Consider the following 20,954-nt stretch of genomic DNA (forward strand, 5'->3'; position numbering starts at 1 on the left):
CTTTGTTCTCTCATTAGTTTTTGCTTTTATCTCTACTCTCTCTTTCCTCATACTTTGATTAACTTTGTTGTTCTTTTCCTAGTTTTTCTGACTGGAAGTTTAAAATTAATCTATTGTTTTTATTCTTTCATTTTTACTGACATAGGTATTCAAGGCTATGAATTTTCTTCTGATCACTGGTTTAAATGTATCCCATAGATTCTGATATGCAGGTGTTTTGTGATCATTATTTTCCAGTTGGTCAGTTTTACATGCTCTTTTGACTCTTATCTGTTATCTATACAATCAATAGTCTTATTTTGCTTTTCTCCTTTTCTATTCTTCTATTCCATTTTTAAATTTGCACTTTACTACTTTGTCAGAACATCTTAGGTTTACATATTATTTTTCCAACTATATCACCAATCTTATTTTTGCCTTATCTCTACAACTTCACAACAAGATTTCCCCAGTCATCTCTTAGTTGAATAAAACTACCCCATCAGACTTCTCAGAGAGAACTCACTTTAACAGTATCCATGAGTGCATATTTAAAACTTTCTTTAATCTTTTTTTTTTTTTTAAACTTTTTTTTTCCTTTTTTTTTTTTTTTTAAATTTTTTTATTTTATTTATGATAGTCACAGAGAGAGAGAGAGAGAGAGAGAGAGAGAGAGAGAGAGACACAGGCAGAGGGAGAAGCAGGCTCCATGCACCGGGAGCCCGATGTGGGATTCGATCCCGGGTCTCCAGGATCGCGCCCTGGGCCAAAGACAGGCGCCAAACCGCTGCGCCACCAACTTTCTTTAATCTTAATACTGAAGGGGAGTTTGGCTTGCTTTTGATTTCCTTAAGCTTTCTGAAATGCTTTTGCACGGATGCCAATTTCTGTGTGATGTTTTTGAGAAGTCTGGTTTCAGTACATTCTTGCCTTTACAAGCTATGTGCTCTTCTTGCCTGGAGGCCCTGAGGGCTTTTCTTTGTCTTGAAAGTCTAATACAGTTTTACTAGGGTTTGTCTCAAAGTTCATTATTCTAGATGTTTTCCCAAGTAGTTGGTAGGTCCTTTCAATATGGAAGTTTAGGTTTGTCTCTAACTTCTGTTCCTTGGTCTTTAAGAACGTAGGAGCTCCAATTATACATATGTTAGATCTTCTTTGTTGTCCATTCCAAATGCTTTCACTAAGACCCTTACAGACTTCTTTTCAAATCTCCAATTCGTTGTTTTCCTGCCTTCTTCAGTAAATCTTATTACATTTTAGTAAGAATCTTGTCTCCCTTTGGCACACTGCAACTTATTCTTTATTTATTAAGTGGTTTTGTCTTAAAATTTATTTCCTGAGTTCTATCACTTTCATTGATTTTCTTCTAATTTTTGTCCATATATCTGTACTTAGTTTCTGAATCTCTGATTTTTCCTCCAAATGCTTGAGGATATTTATTATGAAATGTTGTCTTACACTGACGTTCAAGCCTCAAAGAAAATATTTGCAAATCACATAGATGATAAAGGATTGTATCCTGAATAAAGAACTTTAAAACTCATTAAAAAAGAAAAAAACAACAAAAAATCCAATTAAAAATTAGGCAGAAGATGTGAAAAGAAGATGGACCATAGAATCATCATGCTTAATGAAATAGGCCGACACAAAAGGACAAAGATTTTGATTCTATTTATACAAAGGACTTAAAATAGGCAAATTCATAGATACAAAAAATAGAATATAGGTTACCAGGGGCCGGGAGAAAGAATAAAAAAGGAGTTATTGTTTAATGAGTACAGAATTTTTGCTGGGATGCTAATAAAGTTTTGGGTATGGATAGTGGTAATAATTATATAACATCGTGAGTTTATTTAATGCCATGGAATTATACATTTACAAATGGTTAAAGTAATAAGTACTATGTTATATATATTTTACCACAATAGATTTTTAAAAATTATTATTATATTGCTGGCTGTAAAGTGGTATAATCGCTTTGGATAACATCTTGGCAATTTCTCATAAAATTAAACATACCTACCATATAAGCCAACCATTGTAAGTATTTACCCAAGCAAAATGAAACACATATCCATACAGATGTGTGTTTTATCTGTGATAGCCAAAAACTGGAAACAAATGTCCACTGACAAACAAATGAATAAATTATGGTATATCAATACAGTAGACTACTATTCAGCAACAAAATGGTATGACATACTGATTCATACAACATAGATGAATCTCAAAAGTGCTGAAGAAAGCAGACAGTAAAAGGAGGTAGGGGCGCCTGGGTGGCTCAGTCAGTTAAGCGGCTGCCTTTGGCTCAGATTCATGATCCCAGGGTCCTGGGGTTGAGCCCCACAATAGGCTTCCTGCTCAGCAGGGAGCCTGCTTCTCTCCCTCTCCCTCTACCCTTCTCCCTGCTCATGCTCACTTGTGCGAGCTCTCTCTCAAATAAATAAAATATTTAAAAAAGAAAGAGTGTATACTGTGTAATTCCATGCATATAAAATCTAGATTATGCAAACCAATGTATGGTGACAGAATGCAGAGCAGTAGCTGCCTGGGGATGATGGTAAGAGCTGGAGGGAGAAATTGCAAAGATGCAGGGGTAAACTTTTAGAGGTGATGTGTATGTAAGTCTTCATTGTGGTGATATTTTCACAGGACTATGTCAAAACTAATCACGTTGTACATTTTAAACATGTACAGTTCATTCTGTCATTGTTTCTTAATAAAACTGTTCAAAAAATAAATGTGAAGAGGCAATTTAAAATTGTCTTCTACCAAGTTTTAAACATGGCTAAGATACTCTATTATTAATTCCCTTTTCCAATCCTATCTTCAAAGTTTTAGAAGCATTACTCTGAGCTTTTCAATAGTATATTAATAGCCAACTAAAGCAGCTTTGTCCTACTGTCTCTACTTCTGGCACCATATAATGTGTATCTCCCAATGCAGAATCCCCATCCAGGAGAGGAATTCCAGTTGGTTATCACAGACACACCAGCTCTTGTAGGTGAAAACCAACTTAAGAGATCAAAAGTAAAGAGCTGCAAGAAAGCTCCATGTTAAAGTGCAGATAACATTTAAGAGTGTTTTAGATCTTCTTTAGATCTTTGAGAGACATTTTTGCAGTATTCCTCAACATTTTTTACCAAAGTAAACACCAGTGACAGAAAGTGAACTCATCTGGGATCCCAGCAGCTCCACTAGAATTGTGAAATTACACTGAAATTGGTTCTCTGCCTTACCAAATTCATACACACTTTATGCCCTATTTCTTATTACTTACCAAACACAAAGGTGATATTTTAAGTAACTTGCCATCAAGGAAAACTGATACTGCAAGAAGATGTACCCTGTTACCTATGGCTCTGAGTACTCAAAATGCCACACTTCGTTGGGATGGGTGGTAGTACCCTAGACTCTGAATGTATGGGTTTTCTATTTACTAAGTGTCACAATTCTTTTTAATTTAATTAATTTATTTGAGACAGATAGACAGCATGAACAAGAGGGCCAAAAGGAGAGGGAGAGAATCTTAAGCAGACTCCCCAATGAGCTTGGAGCCTGACATGGGGCTCAATCAATCCCAGGACTCTGAGATCATGACCTGAGCCAAAACCAAGGGTTGGCTGCTTAATTGATTGTGCCACCCAGGTGCCTCTCAGTGTCACAATTCTTAAGTTATTTATTTCTCGGAAAACTACAGCAAAGAAGTGACCAGTAACAGCAAGAAGGGAGACAAATAATATGCAGAATAGACTCTAGAACTAAGAGCATTTACATATAAGCAAGGAGACACTTATCTAATTGATCACTGTGTTCCACAATATTTCATTAATATACTACTATCACCACAAATATTTGTTCTAAACCTGGACCCCTGCTGAGCACGTTCTATTACTTAAGAAGAGGGCTTACAGGGTAACTTAACTAAGGTCACACAAGAAGTATCAACAATTACGAAGGCATGGAGCACTCTTCAACCATGATGTTCTACTGCCTCAATGACTCTAAGTCTCCAAGAATGTTCAATTATGTCCTATACTGTTTAAGGGATGGGTAGGTAAATTCCAGAAGTGTTTCTTGACAAATTAAAGTTAAGATCAGCTAATTTAAAGGAAAAGCTGTAGTCTAATTTAACAAGTTCGGTTATGAGGTACTTCTAACTCTCTGATGATACATAATAAATAATTATCAAATCTGATTTTTGTGAAGACCTAGAAGCAGGATGTCTCTATGTCCCGGCTTGCCTGGCACAGTTCCAGTTTGTATGTGCTGTCCAGGGGAATTATTAAGAGGTGACCCACTTCCCTCTCAAAAGTGTCCTAGTTTGGACAACGAATTATATGGGCATCCAAACTATCAACAATAATTGATATTGTCAAACTCCTATTTGAATTCAAGAAAGGAAAAGGCTGGGTCTGGGATGTGGAAGAGCTGCTAGTCCTAGAGAGAAGAGTCAATGTGGAAGAGACACATGGAGGCTAGCGGTGCAGGGTTGTGCCTACGCGCACACGCTGCTCTGAAATGACGGGTCCAGGCCCCACTCACTTGTGCAGGCCCTAAAGAACAATGCTACTGCCCCCTCCCAGATGTCTCTTCACCCTGCCACCCCCCAGACCCTGGTCCCTTCATTCAGGGAAGATTAAGAGATCTGTTTTCTACTGGGGGAAAAGGAAAGAATAAACATACAGATGAATACCCATGTTAAAATGCAACTTCCATGTACAATTCTTATTTCTTAGGCAAGAGGTTGTTGATGAACTAGCTGAAAGAAACAGGACTGGCAAACTCTGGGGCTGACTCCAGTCAGGAATGGGAAGGGGAAGAGGATGAGAAATGTCTTTAATATTTCTTTCTGTGTTTCAGGCTATTTCTTTTTTATGGAAGCACAGGCTCTTCTGGGGAACCAACGTTTTCTTTGGTGTACCAAAAAGGTTACTCCTACTTGGCAATTTCAAACAGTGACTCAAATTTGTGGCTTCTCTTCCAGGGCTGCTCCTGGTTAATTTGAATTGTAAGAATCTCTTTGGAAAGAGAAGCCCAATGGTAAAACACCTTTCTTTACACACACAATTTCTTTTTGATTTCAAGCACTTAAAAATCAGACTGTGTTGTGTCATTACTATATTCTAAGAGTCCTAACCCTGGTAAGACTCTGACTGGCTTCACACCACCTCCTCAGGTGTATTTGGGGGTGGATGGGGGCAGGGAGAAGACTCAGGCAATTTCACAATGCCTCCTTCCACCCACTTGAAAATCCCTCATTGCTGTTAAGTCTTTAAGAGGAGGAAGCTCTCTTCCTTTCTTTTCCTGACTAATCAAGGGGGAGGAAGGTCAGATGGCTGCCTTTTCTCAGAGAATACATCTTAGAGATGTATGCTGCTTTTCAAAGTTTTTAGAGGTCTCTTTTAGTTAAAAAAATAAATAAAAACCCCTTCTCAGTTGACAGGGAAACCAAACTAAGAAAGTTTCAGGAAGCGAATTTCAGGAGACATTCATGATTCTGCTACTGGACTCTGCTTTTCTGTGTTGCCAAGACACAAGGAAAAGGCATGAAAAAGAAACAGCTAAAATTGGAAAGAGGAGCTGAGCTCTGGAAAGCATTCATGCACACCCTGTAGGGTTGTGAGCTTTTTCAAGATTTTGAAATACTGCTTGAAATTCTATCACCAAGTCAGTGGTAGCCTAGTAATGAGACTAAGGCTGACAAATCCCTACCTAACTTGTGACGCATCAAATGCTGGTGAACAAGTTTTGTTTTGTTTTTTAAACACACGAGAGTTCTGATAACAAAGTGGTCAGGCCCTTGCCTACATTTGTCCACATACACATGGTGGCTAACAAGCTAGATGCTATCCCCTGGTACATAAATGCTTTTGAGTTCTGAAGGCTTGGAAAAGGCATTTAGGTAACAGGACATACAAGTTCAGCCTTGGCTAAGATAATAACTACTTTTCTGACTTTGAACAAATCACTTAACTTTTCAGTCTCAATTTCCTGACTCAAAAAAAAAAGGACCCGAATTCCAAGGGACCTTCCTGCCCTGAATTCGCAAGTCTTCTGACTAAGGACAGTGCTGTTTTATGTACATCTGGACCTTCACATGTATAAAATTCAGCGCCAGACCCCATCTCTGTTGGGTCTCAGGACACCTCAGGTCACCTCAAGGTGGCGCAGGGCTAATCAAAGAACGGCCCAAGAGCCACTCCAGTGGCTGCAGTTCCCATGTGAAAACAAGGGACGGCAAAGCTGCCAGAGCAGCTGTGCCCAGTATAATATCTGTACTAGACAGATGTCCCTAGATACAGTGTGTGTTCTGTGACCTTCTAAACAGAAACATTTCAAGCAGACAGTGATGGAGAGGGGAAGACCACTGGAAAGTTAACAGTATATGCATTTATGAAATAAAATTCCTCACCTCGGGATGTATCAGGAAGAAAAGATTCTCAGAACCTTTAATCAAGGTTAATTAAGTTTGAAGAGAAAAAAAATATAGCCCCAAATCCCCGAGTGCTGGTATTTTATCTTTTTGTTTGCTTAGTGGTGGTGAGGCACCAGTAAGGAGGGTTTTGAAATATTAGTGTTCACTGAGCACTACATGTATGCCCTCTGAATACCAACAAAGGGCAAGGGCCTGCACATGGCACCGTGGATGCGGAAGCCACCATCCCAGCCTCCGTGGAGGTCCTAACAGCTCACCAAGTCTTCACAACTGACAAGGAAGCAGGCTTGGCCAAGCTCAGTCATATGTCCAAGGTCACCACAGCTGCAGCACTGAGGGCCAGGCTTTGAATCAAGGCCTGCACATCACCACCATGCTGCACTGCTCAGCCCTGAAAAACTGGAAGGAGATTCAGGAAGTTTTTGCTAAAAATGCTCTTTCCATTCTTCTGTTTAGTTTTTTGGGGGGGAACATCTTTTTTAAAGTTACGACCATTTTTGCCTAAAGGGAGTAATTTCTTAATATCTATTTTCTAGGAATATATCAATTACTCTTAAGTACAAACACATTAATAGAAAACAAATATGTGAACACAGTTTGAATCTAAGCAAAGACATGAACTGCACTCAATAACAATACCTTCAGGCTTAAAAGAAAAAACCAAATGTTAAATTTACTTAAAAGTAGCCTGTATCCAACTCAACTTTGAGAATTCAATTTCCTAGACAGTTCCAGGCCAGTGATTCTTTCTGTATCCTACAGTGCTTTCCTTGAAAGACATCTTATCTGTGAGATTATATGCCCACAGTACATCTTCTGTGACTCTATGACCTAGCCCAGACTTCTGTTCCAATCGTCCTCTCTTCACTCAGTCATCCTAAGCTTCTTGCAATTTCCATCTGCTAGTTTCATGCTTCCATACCTTTGCTCACTTGATCATGTTTCCAAGTCTTAATTCTAAATGTCATTTCCTTTATGGTGCCCTTCTTTGTTTTTCTACACCCAGTAAAAATGAATTCTTCTGTTCTTTGTGCCCCACTATTGCCTAAAGAGACCTCCATCATAGCATCTGTAACATTTTATTGCTAATTTGACTCTGCCTCACCCAGACCCTAAACCCCTAGAGGGTAGAACTGAGTTTTGGGTTTTTTCCCTTCTGTATCATTCAGTGCACAGCACAGAGTAGATTCTTAATATTTTTTTTTCAATTAGTGTATGTTTGTGAATTATATTACTATTCCCAAACTACTTTGGGAAACTACTATACTTACTGTCATAAGCTGATTAATATAGACCAATCTTTCTCAAAGTTCTCATACTACCTGCATCTGAATTAGCAAGATAATTGTTTAAAAAGGCAGATTCTTTTGCCTCATCCCAAGTATGCTGAGTCAGACTGTCCGGGAGTCTGGGTGCAGGACAGTGAGGGGTTACTGTAGGCACCAGCAATGCAGGACTGGGTTTCTTACCCTATGTCTCTAAGCAGCTGTGAAACATGGAACATTCTTGGTCAGGTGGCATGGTAACATGGAAGAAGTGCTGGTTTGGGATCAAGACCACCAAGAGTGCCAGCTATATGAGCTAGGCAGTATAAGTTCTTACCTGTTTTTCTCGGGATAATGGGATAACGAAACAAGCTCCGCAATGGCTCTGTGAAGCTCCATGGCTGCGGCACAGGGCAGGCTCTAGACTAGACGCTGGCTCCCTCCCTGTCTCTTCTCCTCCTACTCTTCCCCCAGATTCCTTTCCTTTGCCGAATGTTTATTTGCTTAACTACCATAGAAGGAAGGTGCTATGTTATTAGAGCTTCAGAGTCTGTTAGAGGAAGAAGAACTTCAGAGTGTAAGCTAAAAATACCAGGGGGAAAAATCCTTCATAAGGTGTATACACAGCAGAACAACAATTAGAGGCCGATTTTAGCTTTAGATTCCAAAACTGGAATTCCTGCTCAATTTCTTGCTAGCCAATTATCAGAACCTCACTTTCTTAGAAGTAAAATGGGAATAACAGTACTTCTCTCAGATTTTTAAATTTAACCCTTACATAGTGCTTCACATAGGACAAGTGCTGTACAAATAACTCCTTTCGTTCTCTTAACTCTGACCCAGGCACTGTCATTACCTCCATTTTACAAAAATGGACACTGGGGTACAGAAACTAACTTGCCTATGACAATATAACCAGTAACCAGTGGAGACAAGATTCAAATGTGGCTCCAGAATCTAGGCTCCTAACCACTGAGTGAAGGTGTCCTCCTATGTCACACAGGTCAGTTCACGGGTCACAAAGGCACTCAGTGAGGGGCAGTTACTGTTCCACAAGCAGTGGCTGGCTAGCAGGCCTTGTGTGCTTAATCATCTATTAGACACTGCTGATATGTAAATGACCATCCCCAGGGGTCAAACCAGGCAGTGTGGCTTAATTTGTAATTGCAGCTGAATGTAATTAGTTCTCATTCAGAGTTCAAATTTGATTCTATTAAATATATTCCATGAAACAGATACTTGTTATCTAATGATGAAGATTACTGACCAATGGGAAATAAACACACAGAAAGCCTCCAGAGACACCTGAAGCACAGGGGCCCTTCACTGTACTGTTATGCACTCTGACTTCCAGCCGCCGGTATATAGTTCAGATCACAGGCTCTGCTACTAAAAATGTAGTGCCTTTCTCCTTCACTAGAGAGAGAAAACTGATGGGGGCAGGGGGTGGGGGGGGAGGGAGGAGCTACTTCTCTGGGAAAGCAGCACAGTGTGGTGGTGAGCACCATAGATTCTGGAGTGACTTCAATCTGAGCCCCAGCTGGCCCGTTACAGTAGTGTGACAACTAGTTTAAGTACATCTCTGCGGCCCGTTGGTACTTCTACCTCTTACAGTTGTGGTGTTAAATGAGAATACATGGGATGTGACAAGCACAGTGCCTGGCACACAGCAAGTATAAAAAGTAACTGTTTTAATTTTCATGGTTACTCTTATTATTATTGTAACTATTGTCATTAGTTTTCCAATGATTTGTTTAGTGAAAGTTTACTTACATTATTAATTTCATTTTTTAGTCTGCAGATGTACACAGAAGTTGTGTTCCTTATTTTAGTCATGTTACATTTCAAGAATGCATATAGAGCCTTTTCACAGGCATTATTTAATTCAATCCTTGCCATAACCCTGGAGAGTAGACTCTATCTCATAGGTTAGCAGGCACAAATTCAAAAAGGACAAGTAGCTGGCCCAAGGTTGAGGATACCACGTGCCCAAATTTTAGTCCAGGCCTTCAGATCCGAGACTCCTCCCAACTTATTTTAACCTTACAACTAAAGAGAAATAAGCAAGTGCTTTAAATAGCCTTATTTGTTCTGAATATCCTAAAGAACTCCACTCCACATTTACCAGTCAGCAGCTGGCATTGTACCGTGAATAAGAGCTCTCTCCTTTCCCTCCATTAATTTATCATAGGATTCCTGTTTCTAGCCCTAAACAGTTGATAATTATTTTCTGCCCATAATTATTTTGTTGATCAAATTGTCTCTGATTAAGCTATGGGCAGCCCCCTGCAGGCTGATCCCTATGTCCTTCTGACATGCTCCCATCAATTTTCTTTTCTTTACATAGCTCATTTTAAAACTAGCTCTTCCTTTTCCTATTTAAAAGTTGTAGGTTATATTGTTTCAAAAGCATTTACCCCAAACTGTTTCCTACCTTGGCCATTATACTTAAATATCTGCCTGGCACACCACTATACCCTAGATAAACAGTTTAGACACTCAAGGAAGGATAGTCACAGAAAAAATACTGCTAAATCTGCTAAAGAGCTAGCTAGACATAACTGTAAGGGAAATGATAGGGAAACATGAAGGAAAAAATATCCAAGGCAAATCCACTCTGGTGTCTTACATATGTTTTCCTTTACTTTCCAAAAGCTGCCCAAAACCACTTATAGAAACCAGTTAGACATAACTGAAGATCCCAGACAGGCAAGCAGGTAGGTGGTCAAGGGAAGGGGATATGCGACTCCTCGACTCCTCGTGTGAGAGGGTTAAGACCTAAGAACAGCAGCCTGTCTTGGGGAGCAGTGTTAGAACTGAGGCAGTGGTGTAGAATGAAAACCTCATCTTCCATCATAAGGTCTGCTAAGATTCCAGAGCATAAAACTGATGATACAAAGAACTGGAGGAAAATCTGCCAAACAGTCCTTTGTTGCCCTCAATCTTTTTATTTAAACATGGCCCCTGTTTCTAGACTCTAGACCTGTTTTCAGGAAAGCTGCAGTTACTTCCGTTATATAACCCCTGTCACTCACAGCAGTTTTATGAAGAGTGGACCCACAACAGAGTATTACAGGCTTTGGTGCTAAGGTCATAGGAATGGAGAAATCCTGTGGAGGGCACTGACAATTAGGAAAGTAAAAGAGTGAGCGGCAAGTAAAAGTGTTTATCTGCCCACCTCCCACACACAGGGAAGCACTGCTGTTGACACAGAGGGAGCCCAGGCCAGACTAAACTCAGGGGAAACAAAAGTATGCAGCCTTTCAAACCGGTCCTAACACCAATATCTAAAAACTACACTAATTTCCAGCCAAGCTGGCAAATTAACAAAACGGGTTGGTTTTTTGCCTTTTTTTTTTTTTTTTTTTTTAGCTTTCCTATTCTTCAGGCTCTCTGAGATGTTTAACATAGGGCTTGTGGCTGCCCAAAGTACCCCAGCTCTCTTTAAAATAAACATCCTCTCTTTCCTTCCCTATCTCTTCCCCAAAGAAATATCATTTTTCCAAATATCAGGACCAAGGTCTGATGATTTGGCTAATTCAAGACTATCAGGCAGGGTGGTGCGTTTTTCAGAACATTTGCATTTTGAAGTAGAAAAAGACAAAGGAACGGGACACACATTTTGCGGAAAAGAAATCTTCAGTCTTCTTTGAGCCTTTTGTTACCTAGTACCAAGGAGGCTGGAAGTTAACATTGAGATACTCAACCTAAGAACGTTCTATCCAACCTTCCCTTCTGTTTCTCCCACTTTTGCAAGTATCCATCAAGAGCACAGGACACTCCCATATGGGGCAAATAAGCTATCACTCCCCTACTCCAACCACATAAAACATCCCAAACCTACAAAAAAAAAAAAATCACTATTTGTGGATGTTCCACATGTAGGGACAGTAAGTCAAAAAGCCAACTCACAAGCCTCATTATTTTACCCAGTTAGTCTTGGAAGATAAGCTTTCCCTTTTAATTTAAATTATTTTCACACAATTGCAATCATTATATACATTACTTCTTTCATTTATTATGAACTTTTTATGATTTTTGAAATTGTTTTTCATAAGCCATATTTTTTTTTAAGCCATAGTTTTTTGTGTTTTGTTTTTAACAACTGCTAGCTGGTGAGTGTTCCTTCGGCCCTAATACACTACCAGAGGCGGATGGAAGAATGTTGAATTTTGAATGAATCAGAAAGATGTGAAAATACCTTCTCCTGCCCACCTAATGTTGCAGAGGTAGAAAAAGAATGAAATATAAGATAATAGTTAGGAAATCAAAAAGATGACAAAGATACCTTGTATAATCTGTATATTCTTAATATTTCAAATTGGAGTATATTTGCCAACAGAAAAATTCCATACAGAAATAAATCACATAATTGTCCAGATATCTGGACCTCAATATATGTACTTATGCAATTTTTGTAAAAGTAACATATAGTAACTTTTGTAACTTTTCATATGTTCAATTAATACATTAACACAAAACCAATGCCCCAAATAAAGCACTAAAAACAGTTGCTCAGGAAAAAAAATAATCAGAATAAACTTCAGATTTTGCCTTTAAGAATATGCAATCTGCTAAAAGACTTGAGTATAAAAATCCTACTCATGATTATATTCCTTCATGTTTCTAGTAATATGGTAGATGATAGGGATCCCTGGGTGGCGCAGCGGTTTGGCTCCTGCCTTTGGCCCAGGGCGCGATCCTGGAGACCTGGGATCGAATCCCACGTCGGGCTCCCGGTGCATGGAGCCTGCTTCTCCCTCTGCCTATGTCTCTGCCCCTCTCTCTCTCTCTCTGACTATCATAAATAAAGAAAAATTAAAAAAAATATATGGTAGATGATAATGATGAAATTGTCAAACACAAGCCAAAGGCCAATGATAATGGCATGGAGAAAAATCCACTACCTAAACTCCATGTCCATTTGGTTGTGTGTTGAGCTTTTATAGAAGCAGGATCAGTGATCAAACAGAATGGAGCTCTGAGAGGACTGAAGAGCAACTACAAAGGCAGGGACATTCTTGCCCCTGGGTATCCCAACTGCAGTCAGCCTCTGCAGAGGGTCTCAAGGTCTCTTCCAACTACCCACCCTTCACAGGTACAAATTTCTTGAAACACTTCTTAACAGCTTTCAAAACATTCTTCCTTCATCTGAATATTGTACACGTTTCTCTTCCACACTGGAAGTATTAGAGAACCACCCAGACTCTGACAGGAACATACTGTAACTACATACAGGTATGTATCTATCATAGTAACTCTTATGGAATGCATTATGTGCTCATTTTCCTCATAGTTTTGACCTTCCATTTTAATTTGTTTTCCCTGGCCTACTTTATTAGTAATACTTTCTACTTTCCCATATATCTCCTTATAAACGGATTTAAAGTCTGTGTACAATGAAATATACATAAACCTACAGATCTGCACCACCACACAGACTGGAACACAATTCCAGATGTGTTAGAGTTAAGTGAGTTTTTTTTTCTTTTTTTAAAAAATATTTTTTTTATTTATTTATTTATTCATGAGAGACACACAGAGAGAGAGAGAGAGAGAGAGAGAGAGAGAGGCAAAGACACAGGCAGAGGGAGAAGCAGGCTCCGGGCAGGTAGCCTGATGCGGGACTCGATCCCGGGTCCCCAGGATCAGGCCCTGGGCTGAAGGTGGCACTAAACCGCTGAACCACCTGGGCTGCCCAAGTGAGCTTTTCTGTAGCCACTCTCAAGGCTTTAAGAGTTAGCTGCAACCCCTGTCCGGATTTCTACTATTTGACTTAGCAACCTTGTACTATAATTGTATACTAGCCCTTCTTGGGTGGACACAGTTCCTGAGGAGTTGTATATGTGCCATAAATGTTTAAATAGAAATTTAGATATAATTATAAGGTGTGATGGTTAATTTTATGTGTCAACTTGCCTGGGTTCCAGAATGCCCAGATAGCTGCTAAAACATTTTTTCTTCTGGCTGTGTCTGTTGAGGGTGTCCCCAGAGGAGATTAGCATTTCAATCAGTAGATGGAGTAAAGATGATTGCTCTCACAAATGCAAAGTGGGCATCATCCAATCTGTTCAGTGCCTGAAAAACACAGAGGCAGGGGAGGGGCAAACGTGCACCCACCCCCACCCCGTTGATCTGGGACAACCATCTTTGCCCTCAGAGGTGGGTGCTCTCAGTTCTCAGGCCTTTGGCCTAGGACTGGGACTTATACCACGAGCTTCTTGGTTCTCCAGACTGTAGACAACAGATCACAGGGATTTCTGGCCTCTATATTTGTGTGAGTCAATTCTTAGAATAAATCTCTTCATATATATATATATATATTTCTCTATATATCCTATTGGTTGTTTCTCTAGAGAATCCTAATACACAAGTCATAATGCTTTATTTTAACTTTTATAGTTAATATTGTTGGCTAATTAATCCCAAATCTTCAGAACACTCACAATGATTATATCTTGATATCTGGCTTACAATTTCCATTATCAGAATCTTATTAATCACCACTCAGATAAACTTAACAAAGAGCCAATACTTCCTCTCCACTCCCATCCTCCAAATGAATATACTAACACAAACCTAAGAAAAATAAAAACCAACAACTTTACTTGGATGTAAATTTCTGTTATCACTGCTCAAGTGAAAACAGATTCGCAATATAAAGAAACTTTTTTTTTAAAGACTTTCATTTTGGTTTTTAAAAATATTAATCTTAAGTGTCCCTGGCTGGCTCAGTTAGTTTAGCATCTGCCTTTGGCTCAAGTCATGATCCCAGGGTCCTTGGGATCAAGCCCCTCCCTGCTCAGTGGGGAGCCTGCTTTTCCCTTTCCTGTCTTTTTGTTTGTGCTGTCAGAAAATAAATAAAATATTTTAAAATGAAATAACAAAATATTAATTTTATTAAATCTCAATCCCTAAGTATATATCTTTTTAATAACCTGTGTGGGAAATAACAAGTGCGCACAGAGCATCTCTGCTGTATTTACCAAAGTACGATGGTTTTGAGGAAAACCACTAGCGTGATTGAATCATGAGCTGAACTAAGGGCTTTTGCACAGATCATGGTTTTTAAAATTGAGGTAACTATAGATTCATTCACATGCAGTTGTAAGAAATAATACAGAGAAATCTTGTCAGTCCTTAACCCAATTTCCTCCAATGGTGACATCCTACAAAACTAGAGAACATCACAATCAGAAAATCAACATTGATACAGTCAAGACAGAAAATTTCCATCAACCCAAGGATCCCCTCATGTTTTTGCGCTTTTATAGTGACACCCACTCCCCTTCTGTCCATCTCCTTCTCAGCTCTTTGCAAGCACTAAATTCGTTCTCCATTTCTAGAATTTTAAGACTTTCTAAGGTAAAATTTTCCAAGGCAGGAATTACATGGTGACTAAGGTAGCCAAAGAGTCAAAACTCGCATTCAGCCAACAGGTGAAGAGTATTTTAGATGTATCTGAATTTTAACAGCTGGGAGCCATTACGCTGAAAATAAAAGCACCCAAAGCGAGCTCCAGAGTGTTAAAGATTAAAATTAAAATCTCAGAATTTCAAGCTCAGGTTTAGTATGGTCTTTCAAGTTGATTAAAGTAGAGAAGACAGTTTCCAAAAGCCATGTGAAAAACATAAAAAATAAATAAGGCAAAATGACAGGAAGTCTCCATAAAGGCATGTTAGTATCAACAGCTAGCAACTGAATGGTCTTCTTAACACCACAGTTAGATGACTGACTTTACCACTATCAGCATTTACTTTAGTAAAGAAAAAGAAAACCTATATTTAACTCAACCACTAATAAGCAGCCTTGATTCTAAAGGCTACCAAAAGTCCAAGTAAACAGTCACCTGTTACATCATCAACAGGGTCACAGTGAGAAGCTTGCACGAACTTTCTTTCCTGTAACTGTCACATTTGTAGAAAAGAAATCCTTAACGTTTACTTTCCCAAAGATACATTTTCGGTAATGGTCAAGGTAGTACCTTTCACCAAAAGGAAGGTTGTTCCCCTTTCACCCTCTTTACCACATAGTTAACAACTATGATGAATACAAGTTGCTGCAAAGTGCTTCCGTAACTTCCAGTCCCTCCCACTACAATTTTTAGAACTTTTTATTTTTAACAAAATAAATGACATAGGTTAAAGAAAAAAAACCACAATTCCTTAAATCCATAAAAGTACTTTTGGTTGAACAAACAGTATCAGGAACAATTATAAAATCTGCATTGGGCCAAATAACAAAGCATTCCTTTCTCTCTGACTCTTCCACCCCCTTAAAGACACCATATGCTATTTTATCAGAGTGCCGATCTTAATGAATATCAGAAAGAAGGAAAATTCTGGAAAGAGCAGGTCAATTTTATACCTATAATAAAACATGCAAAGTTTAAAAATGCTGAATGCCTTTCAAAGACAAAACCTTTTAGCATCTCTTTTCAATAAGAGACAACTTCATATAACCAATTGGACTTTATGACTTGCCTGGATACCTTAAACCAGCAGTTCTCAAACTGTAGCCTGTGTCAAATTCACCCAAAGAGCTTGTCAAAACACTGATTGCTGGCTCTATCCCCAGAGTTCAATCCAATAGGTCTGTGGAAAGGTCTAAAATTTTGCACTCCTCAAAAGATGATCCCAGGTGATGCTGATGCTGCTGGTCTGAGGAGCATACACTTTGAAAACCACTACTCTAAACCTACAGACACCCAATTTTTGTTGATTTTTTCTCTAGAGCTCTCAACAGGGATTTCTGCACAAAACACCAAGTTTGGGAGACCTAACTATCTTATGCTTAAACTGCTCAATTGCTCTTTGAGGTAATTTATGTAGTTCAAACTAATTTCAGTGTTGAGCTGTTTATCTGCAGCTTAGAATTCCAGACCCCTTTTACCCTAGTTCACAGAAACGATAACCAGGTGTGCTCCAAAATGCCTACTGAACTCCGGGAGAGTAAGGGGATTAGGCTCCCTTGTACTTCTGGTAAGACTTTTCCCCAAAAGGTGCAGGGGCAGCTTCATAGTGATCTCTGGGAAAAGTCCATCTGTTCTTATCCCCACATCAGCCATTTTACAATATGTAGAAGAACTTTAAGTAAAATCCTGGTATGTTCAAATACAACAGACCTTGGCCTCAGCCTCAAAGAACTTCTAGAACTGTTCTATGTTTCCTGACAAGATTCTTGGCTAACAGGCGGGATGAAATGACATTTGTGCAGTTACAAATGTCTTATTTTAGCTGGTTTTCCACCACATCCCTATCAAACCTTTTACATATAACTTATTAAGAATAACACAATCATCTCATTTTTTAACTAAAAACCTTTAACGTGTGTCAGAGATGTTACTAGTAATGTTAGGTGTTATTTCACCATTAGCAGTAAAATAAATGAATAAATGAAATAAACAAAGGAAGATGGTGTTTAAAGGATACAGGCAAGCTGAAAATTCATCTCCAAAAAAATGTCCATACAGAGAAATTAAAACCAGTATTTTCATTTAACAGCAAAAATTGATTGAACCATGCTAGTTGCTAAAGTAAAAATGCTAATAATATATATGGTCCCTGTCCTCATGGAGCTTTACTTACTTACTATTTTGCAAAAAAGACTAACAGAAAGATAACTGTAAATGTGAAGAACATTACGAAGAAATTCAGATATGGAAAGGATGTATAAAGAGGGGGTCTTCAGCAAAGCTGACCTCCACCAAGCTTAGAGCTAAAGGATAAATAAGAGTGAGCTAGGCAAAGTGAGAGGGAATGAATTAGAGATGGAGGACAAGAACACTGAGTGTTCCCACACAACTCAAACACATGAAACATGGAAAAGTGGGAAAAGCAGCTGGAAAGGTTAGGCAGGACCAGAACCTGCAGAGCCCTGCGTACAAGCAATAGGAAGCATGAAAATAACATGATCATAACATGCATCTTAAAAAAAAACTCTCTCTATAGTGCAGATATTGGCCTGATGGGTGTGACAGATTAGGGACACAAGACGCAATACTGCAAGGATGGACTGGAGTGGCAGGAGGGTACACGGAGGAAATATAAGGAGTCTTAGTTGTCTGACACACAGGTCACTTAACTCATAGGGACCTCAGTTTCATCGCTAATGAAGTAGGATTAGAATCTTCCCTGTGTATCTCTCTTAAGGTTACTATGCTGATCAAAAAAAAAAAAAAAAAAATCACACACCTAAATAATCTTGTTTGTATATATTACTTATACAGTACTTTTTTTCTTCTCCAAAACTCTTAACTCCATCTCAACTTCTGGCTAAAAGACCATGTATCTCTGCATTGAGTTTTTGCTTTTTAATTTATATCACAGCACGTATAACAGGCAGAAAAGAATATCTCTATTAGAATAAAGAGAATTCAGCAAAGTTGCTGGAAAAAAGCAAATGTAGTCCTAGCCAAGATCAACTCTAACAAAATGTTACTTTTACAATAAAAACCAACCTACTATCTAGACATAAATCTAAGAAAAGACCTACAAGAACTTTATGAAGGACACTTAAAGAAAAAGACCTAAATAAATTTAGAAAAAGCATAATTAAGTCAATCCTTCCCACATGAAACCAATGAAATTCCAAAAAAAAATTTCCAGAGGATTTTTCATAAAATTTGATAAGGTAATCCTAATGAATATAATATGTAAATCACAAAAACATAATGTTGAATGAATAGAACTTGTGGAAGGCACTATGACTGATGCCCTGGGTTGCCAGCCCAAGCCCTGACTGTAAAGGCCAAGAGTAAAACCGAGCCATTCCCAACCTTCCTAGGTCAGCATCCTGGGCTCTGTGTCCTCCCTGCAAGAGGAAAGATGGGTTTTGTGAGCACAGAGCTGTGTAGATCAGAATGAGTGAAGGCAGTCAGGTGGGTTTCACTGCTGCCTTTTCTTCCCTCTGAATGTGAGAACACCAAACCCTGCCACTGCTCCTGGCTCTCTGCCCTGGAAATGGGCTAATAAATCCTTTTCCCTCTTGAAAGAAAACAAAACAAAAACAAAAACAAAAAACAAACAAACAAAAAACTTGTGGAAGGCTGTTCCAGTATCATTAATAATATATCTAAACATATAATATTACATGTTGTCATGGATTCATACAAGCAAGTATGTATGTATACATAATGTAACAACAGTATTAAAAACATGCATGGGAATGACAACTCTAACCAAAAAATTCAGAATAGTTACTGAAAGGGAAAAAACGAGCAGAGGCCTAGAGTTTCAGTTTTATTTGTAATCTTTTATTTCTTAAACTGAGTGTATGCAAAGATGTTTATTATATTATTCCCTAGTCTTTAAACTTTTTGTAGGTCTTAAATATTTCATTAAAAATTACCCAAAACAGAATGCCTTTTATTTGAGAACCACATTAGCACATGATCTAGCATAGTAGCTCCTAACATCAGTTCAACAGCTACTCAACACCATATGAAGTATTTGTTAGAAACATGGGCTATCAGACTATGCCCGAATCAGAATTTCTGGGAGGGGAGCCATGTGATTCTAATGCACAGCCTCATTTGGGAACCCCTGGTAACCATAAGCTATTAATAACTAATCCATCAACAAAATGGGTTCCAACATGACAAGAGATATATTTAAGTGCTTAAGATTGCCTAATTACTTTCCAATTGATCCAACTGTCTAGAATGTGGATTCTAATCTGAGGAAGCAGAACCATAAACATTTTAAGGTACATCCTTTACTATGCCCCCCCGCAACAAAAAGGCCATAGTTATAAAACACTATGAATATCCTATAAAGTAATAGCATCTGATGATTCCACAGCAAAACATAATTCCTTCATACCCTTTGCAACAAAATTTCACCAGAGGTGATAAAAGATGCTCTCCTTAAAAATAAAGTGGTACATGACATCAGCAATTGCAAAAATGTATCTCCCTCAAGTAATGTAGACCCCATGTTTCTTTCCTTTCTGAATTTCTTCCCTTGCAATAAAATCACAGCTAAGATTATCTAGAGAAATTCACAGAACCAATGAGAAACATAAAAAATAAACTTAGAAAATGATTGATTGATTGATTGATTGATAGAGGTGTTAGTGCTGCTATAACAATTTGCCCTGTTCCTGAGAAATAAAATTAACTAGAGAGGACTAAGTTCTTAGAATGTACGAAGCCCATAAGGGCTGACATATTTTCCCTTAATATTTAAAAATCACAACTTAAAACACGAAAAGGGATTATTTTCCTATTTTAAACAATATGAATCAGCTAAATGTGTCCATATAAAAGGATTCACTTACCAGGGCTTTCTACACGCTTATAGTGGTAGGGATTGATGCATACCTCCTTCTGCTTGGAACCAAAAGGAAACTCACAGCATTCCAGTGGTTTTAGTTCATGGTGGCTCTGAAGATCGGGCCAGCGCCACACACGGCAATAAATGACATGAGGCAGTCCCTTCCGGTGGGAAACTTGCAGCCTGCCATCCAGGGAGCGGGGAATGGTGACACAGTTACTTGGTTGCCCTGGGCAGCTCAAGGCTTTTTCCAGTTCCTCCATGGCACCCTTCTTTTTCTTCAGTTTTTTCACCAAAGCATCAACAGCTTTCTCTGCCCATTTTTCTTCTTCATCACCCTGTTTCCACCCAAGGAGTCTCTTCACAGCAGGACTTGTGAAGGAAAATAAACTTGTCACATTCATAATGACTGCACTAGTTATAGACTCCTTGGGTAGGGCAAAATAAAGAAGTCTCCAAATGCAAAAGGACAAGGGAAGAGATTTCACTTTATTTACATAGGATTCTCTTTAGCTGCTCGGTTTTGAGGTTCCGAAAGGCAGAAATCACCATTCCTGGTGTTTTAAAAAATAATCCAAAGCCAGCACCTAGAAAGGAAAAAAGGAAAAAAAAAATTTTTTAAATAATCACTACCACAAAACTACCATTCATTAAGCAACTGCTATTGTTGCTGTTTTAAGTAATTTTCTGTATTAGATATGCTACAGACTGAATTATGTCCCCCCTAAAATTCACGCTGAAGCATAATCCCCAATGTGACTATATTTGCAGATGGAGCCTCAAAAGAAGTAGCTAAGGTTATACGAGGTCACAAGATTGGGGCCATAATCTGGTAAGAGCGGTGGTGTGGTTAAGAGGAAGGGACCCCCTCCATGCACATGCAACGAGGAAAGGCTAGGTGAGAACACAGAGAGAAAGACAGCCGTCTACAAGCCTGGGACAGTGCTCCCCAGAAACCAAACGGGCTGGAACCTTGATCTTGGCCTTCTAGCCTCC

General features: G+C 38.8%; 1 protein-coding gene across 6 annotated transcripts in view; it reads right to left on the minus strand.

Moving 5' to 3' along the window:
- The window catches only part of SMAD1 (SMAD family member 1), a 76,946-nt gene that overhangs the window by 24,551 nt on the left and 31,441 nt on the right, over positions 1 to 20,954 (minus strand). For all 6 annotated transcript variants that reach the window (XM_041738275.1, XM_041738271.1, XM_041738273.1 and 3 more), the window contains one exon: positions 19,963 to 20,545. In XM_041738275.1, the coding sequence (XP_041594209.1) occupies positions 19,963 to 20,362 (400 nt within the window). In that variant the 5' untranslated portion in view covers positions 20,363 to 20,545. The remainder of the gene's footprint in view (positions 1 to 19,962; positions 20,546 to 20,954) is intronic.

The sequence above is a fragment of the Vulpes lagopus genome, chromosome 23 (assembly GCF_018345385.1).
Source record: "Vulpes lagopus strain Blue_001 chromosome 23, ASM1834538v1, whole genome shotgun sequence".
NCBI lineage: Eukaryota > Metazoa > Chordata > Mammalia > Carnivora > Canidae > Vulpes > Vulpes lagopus.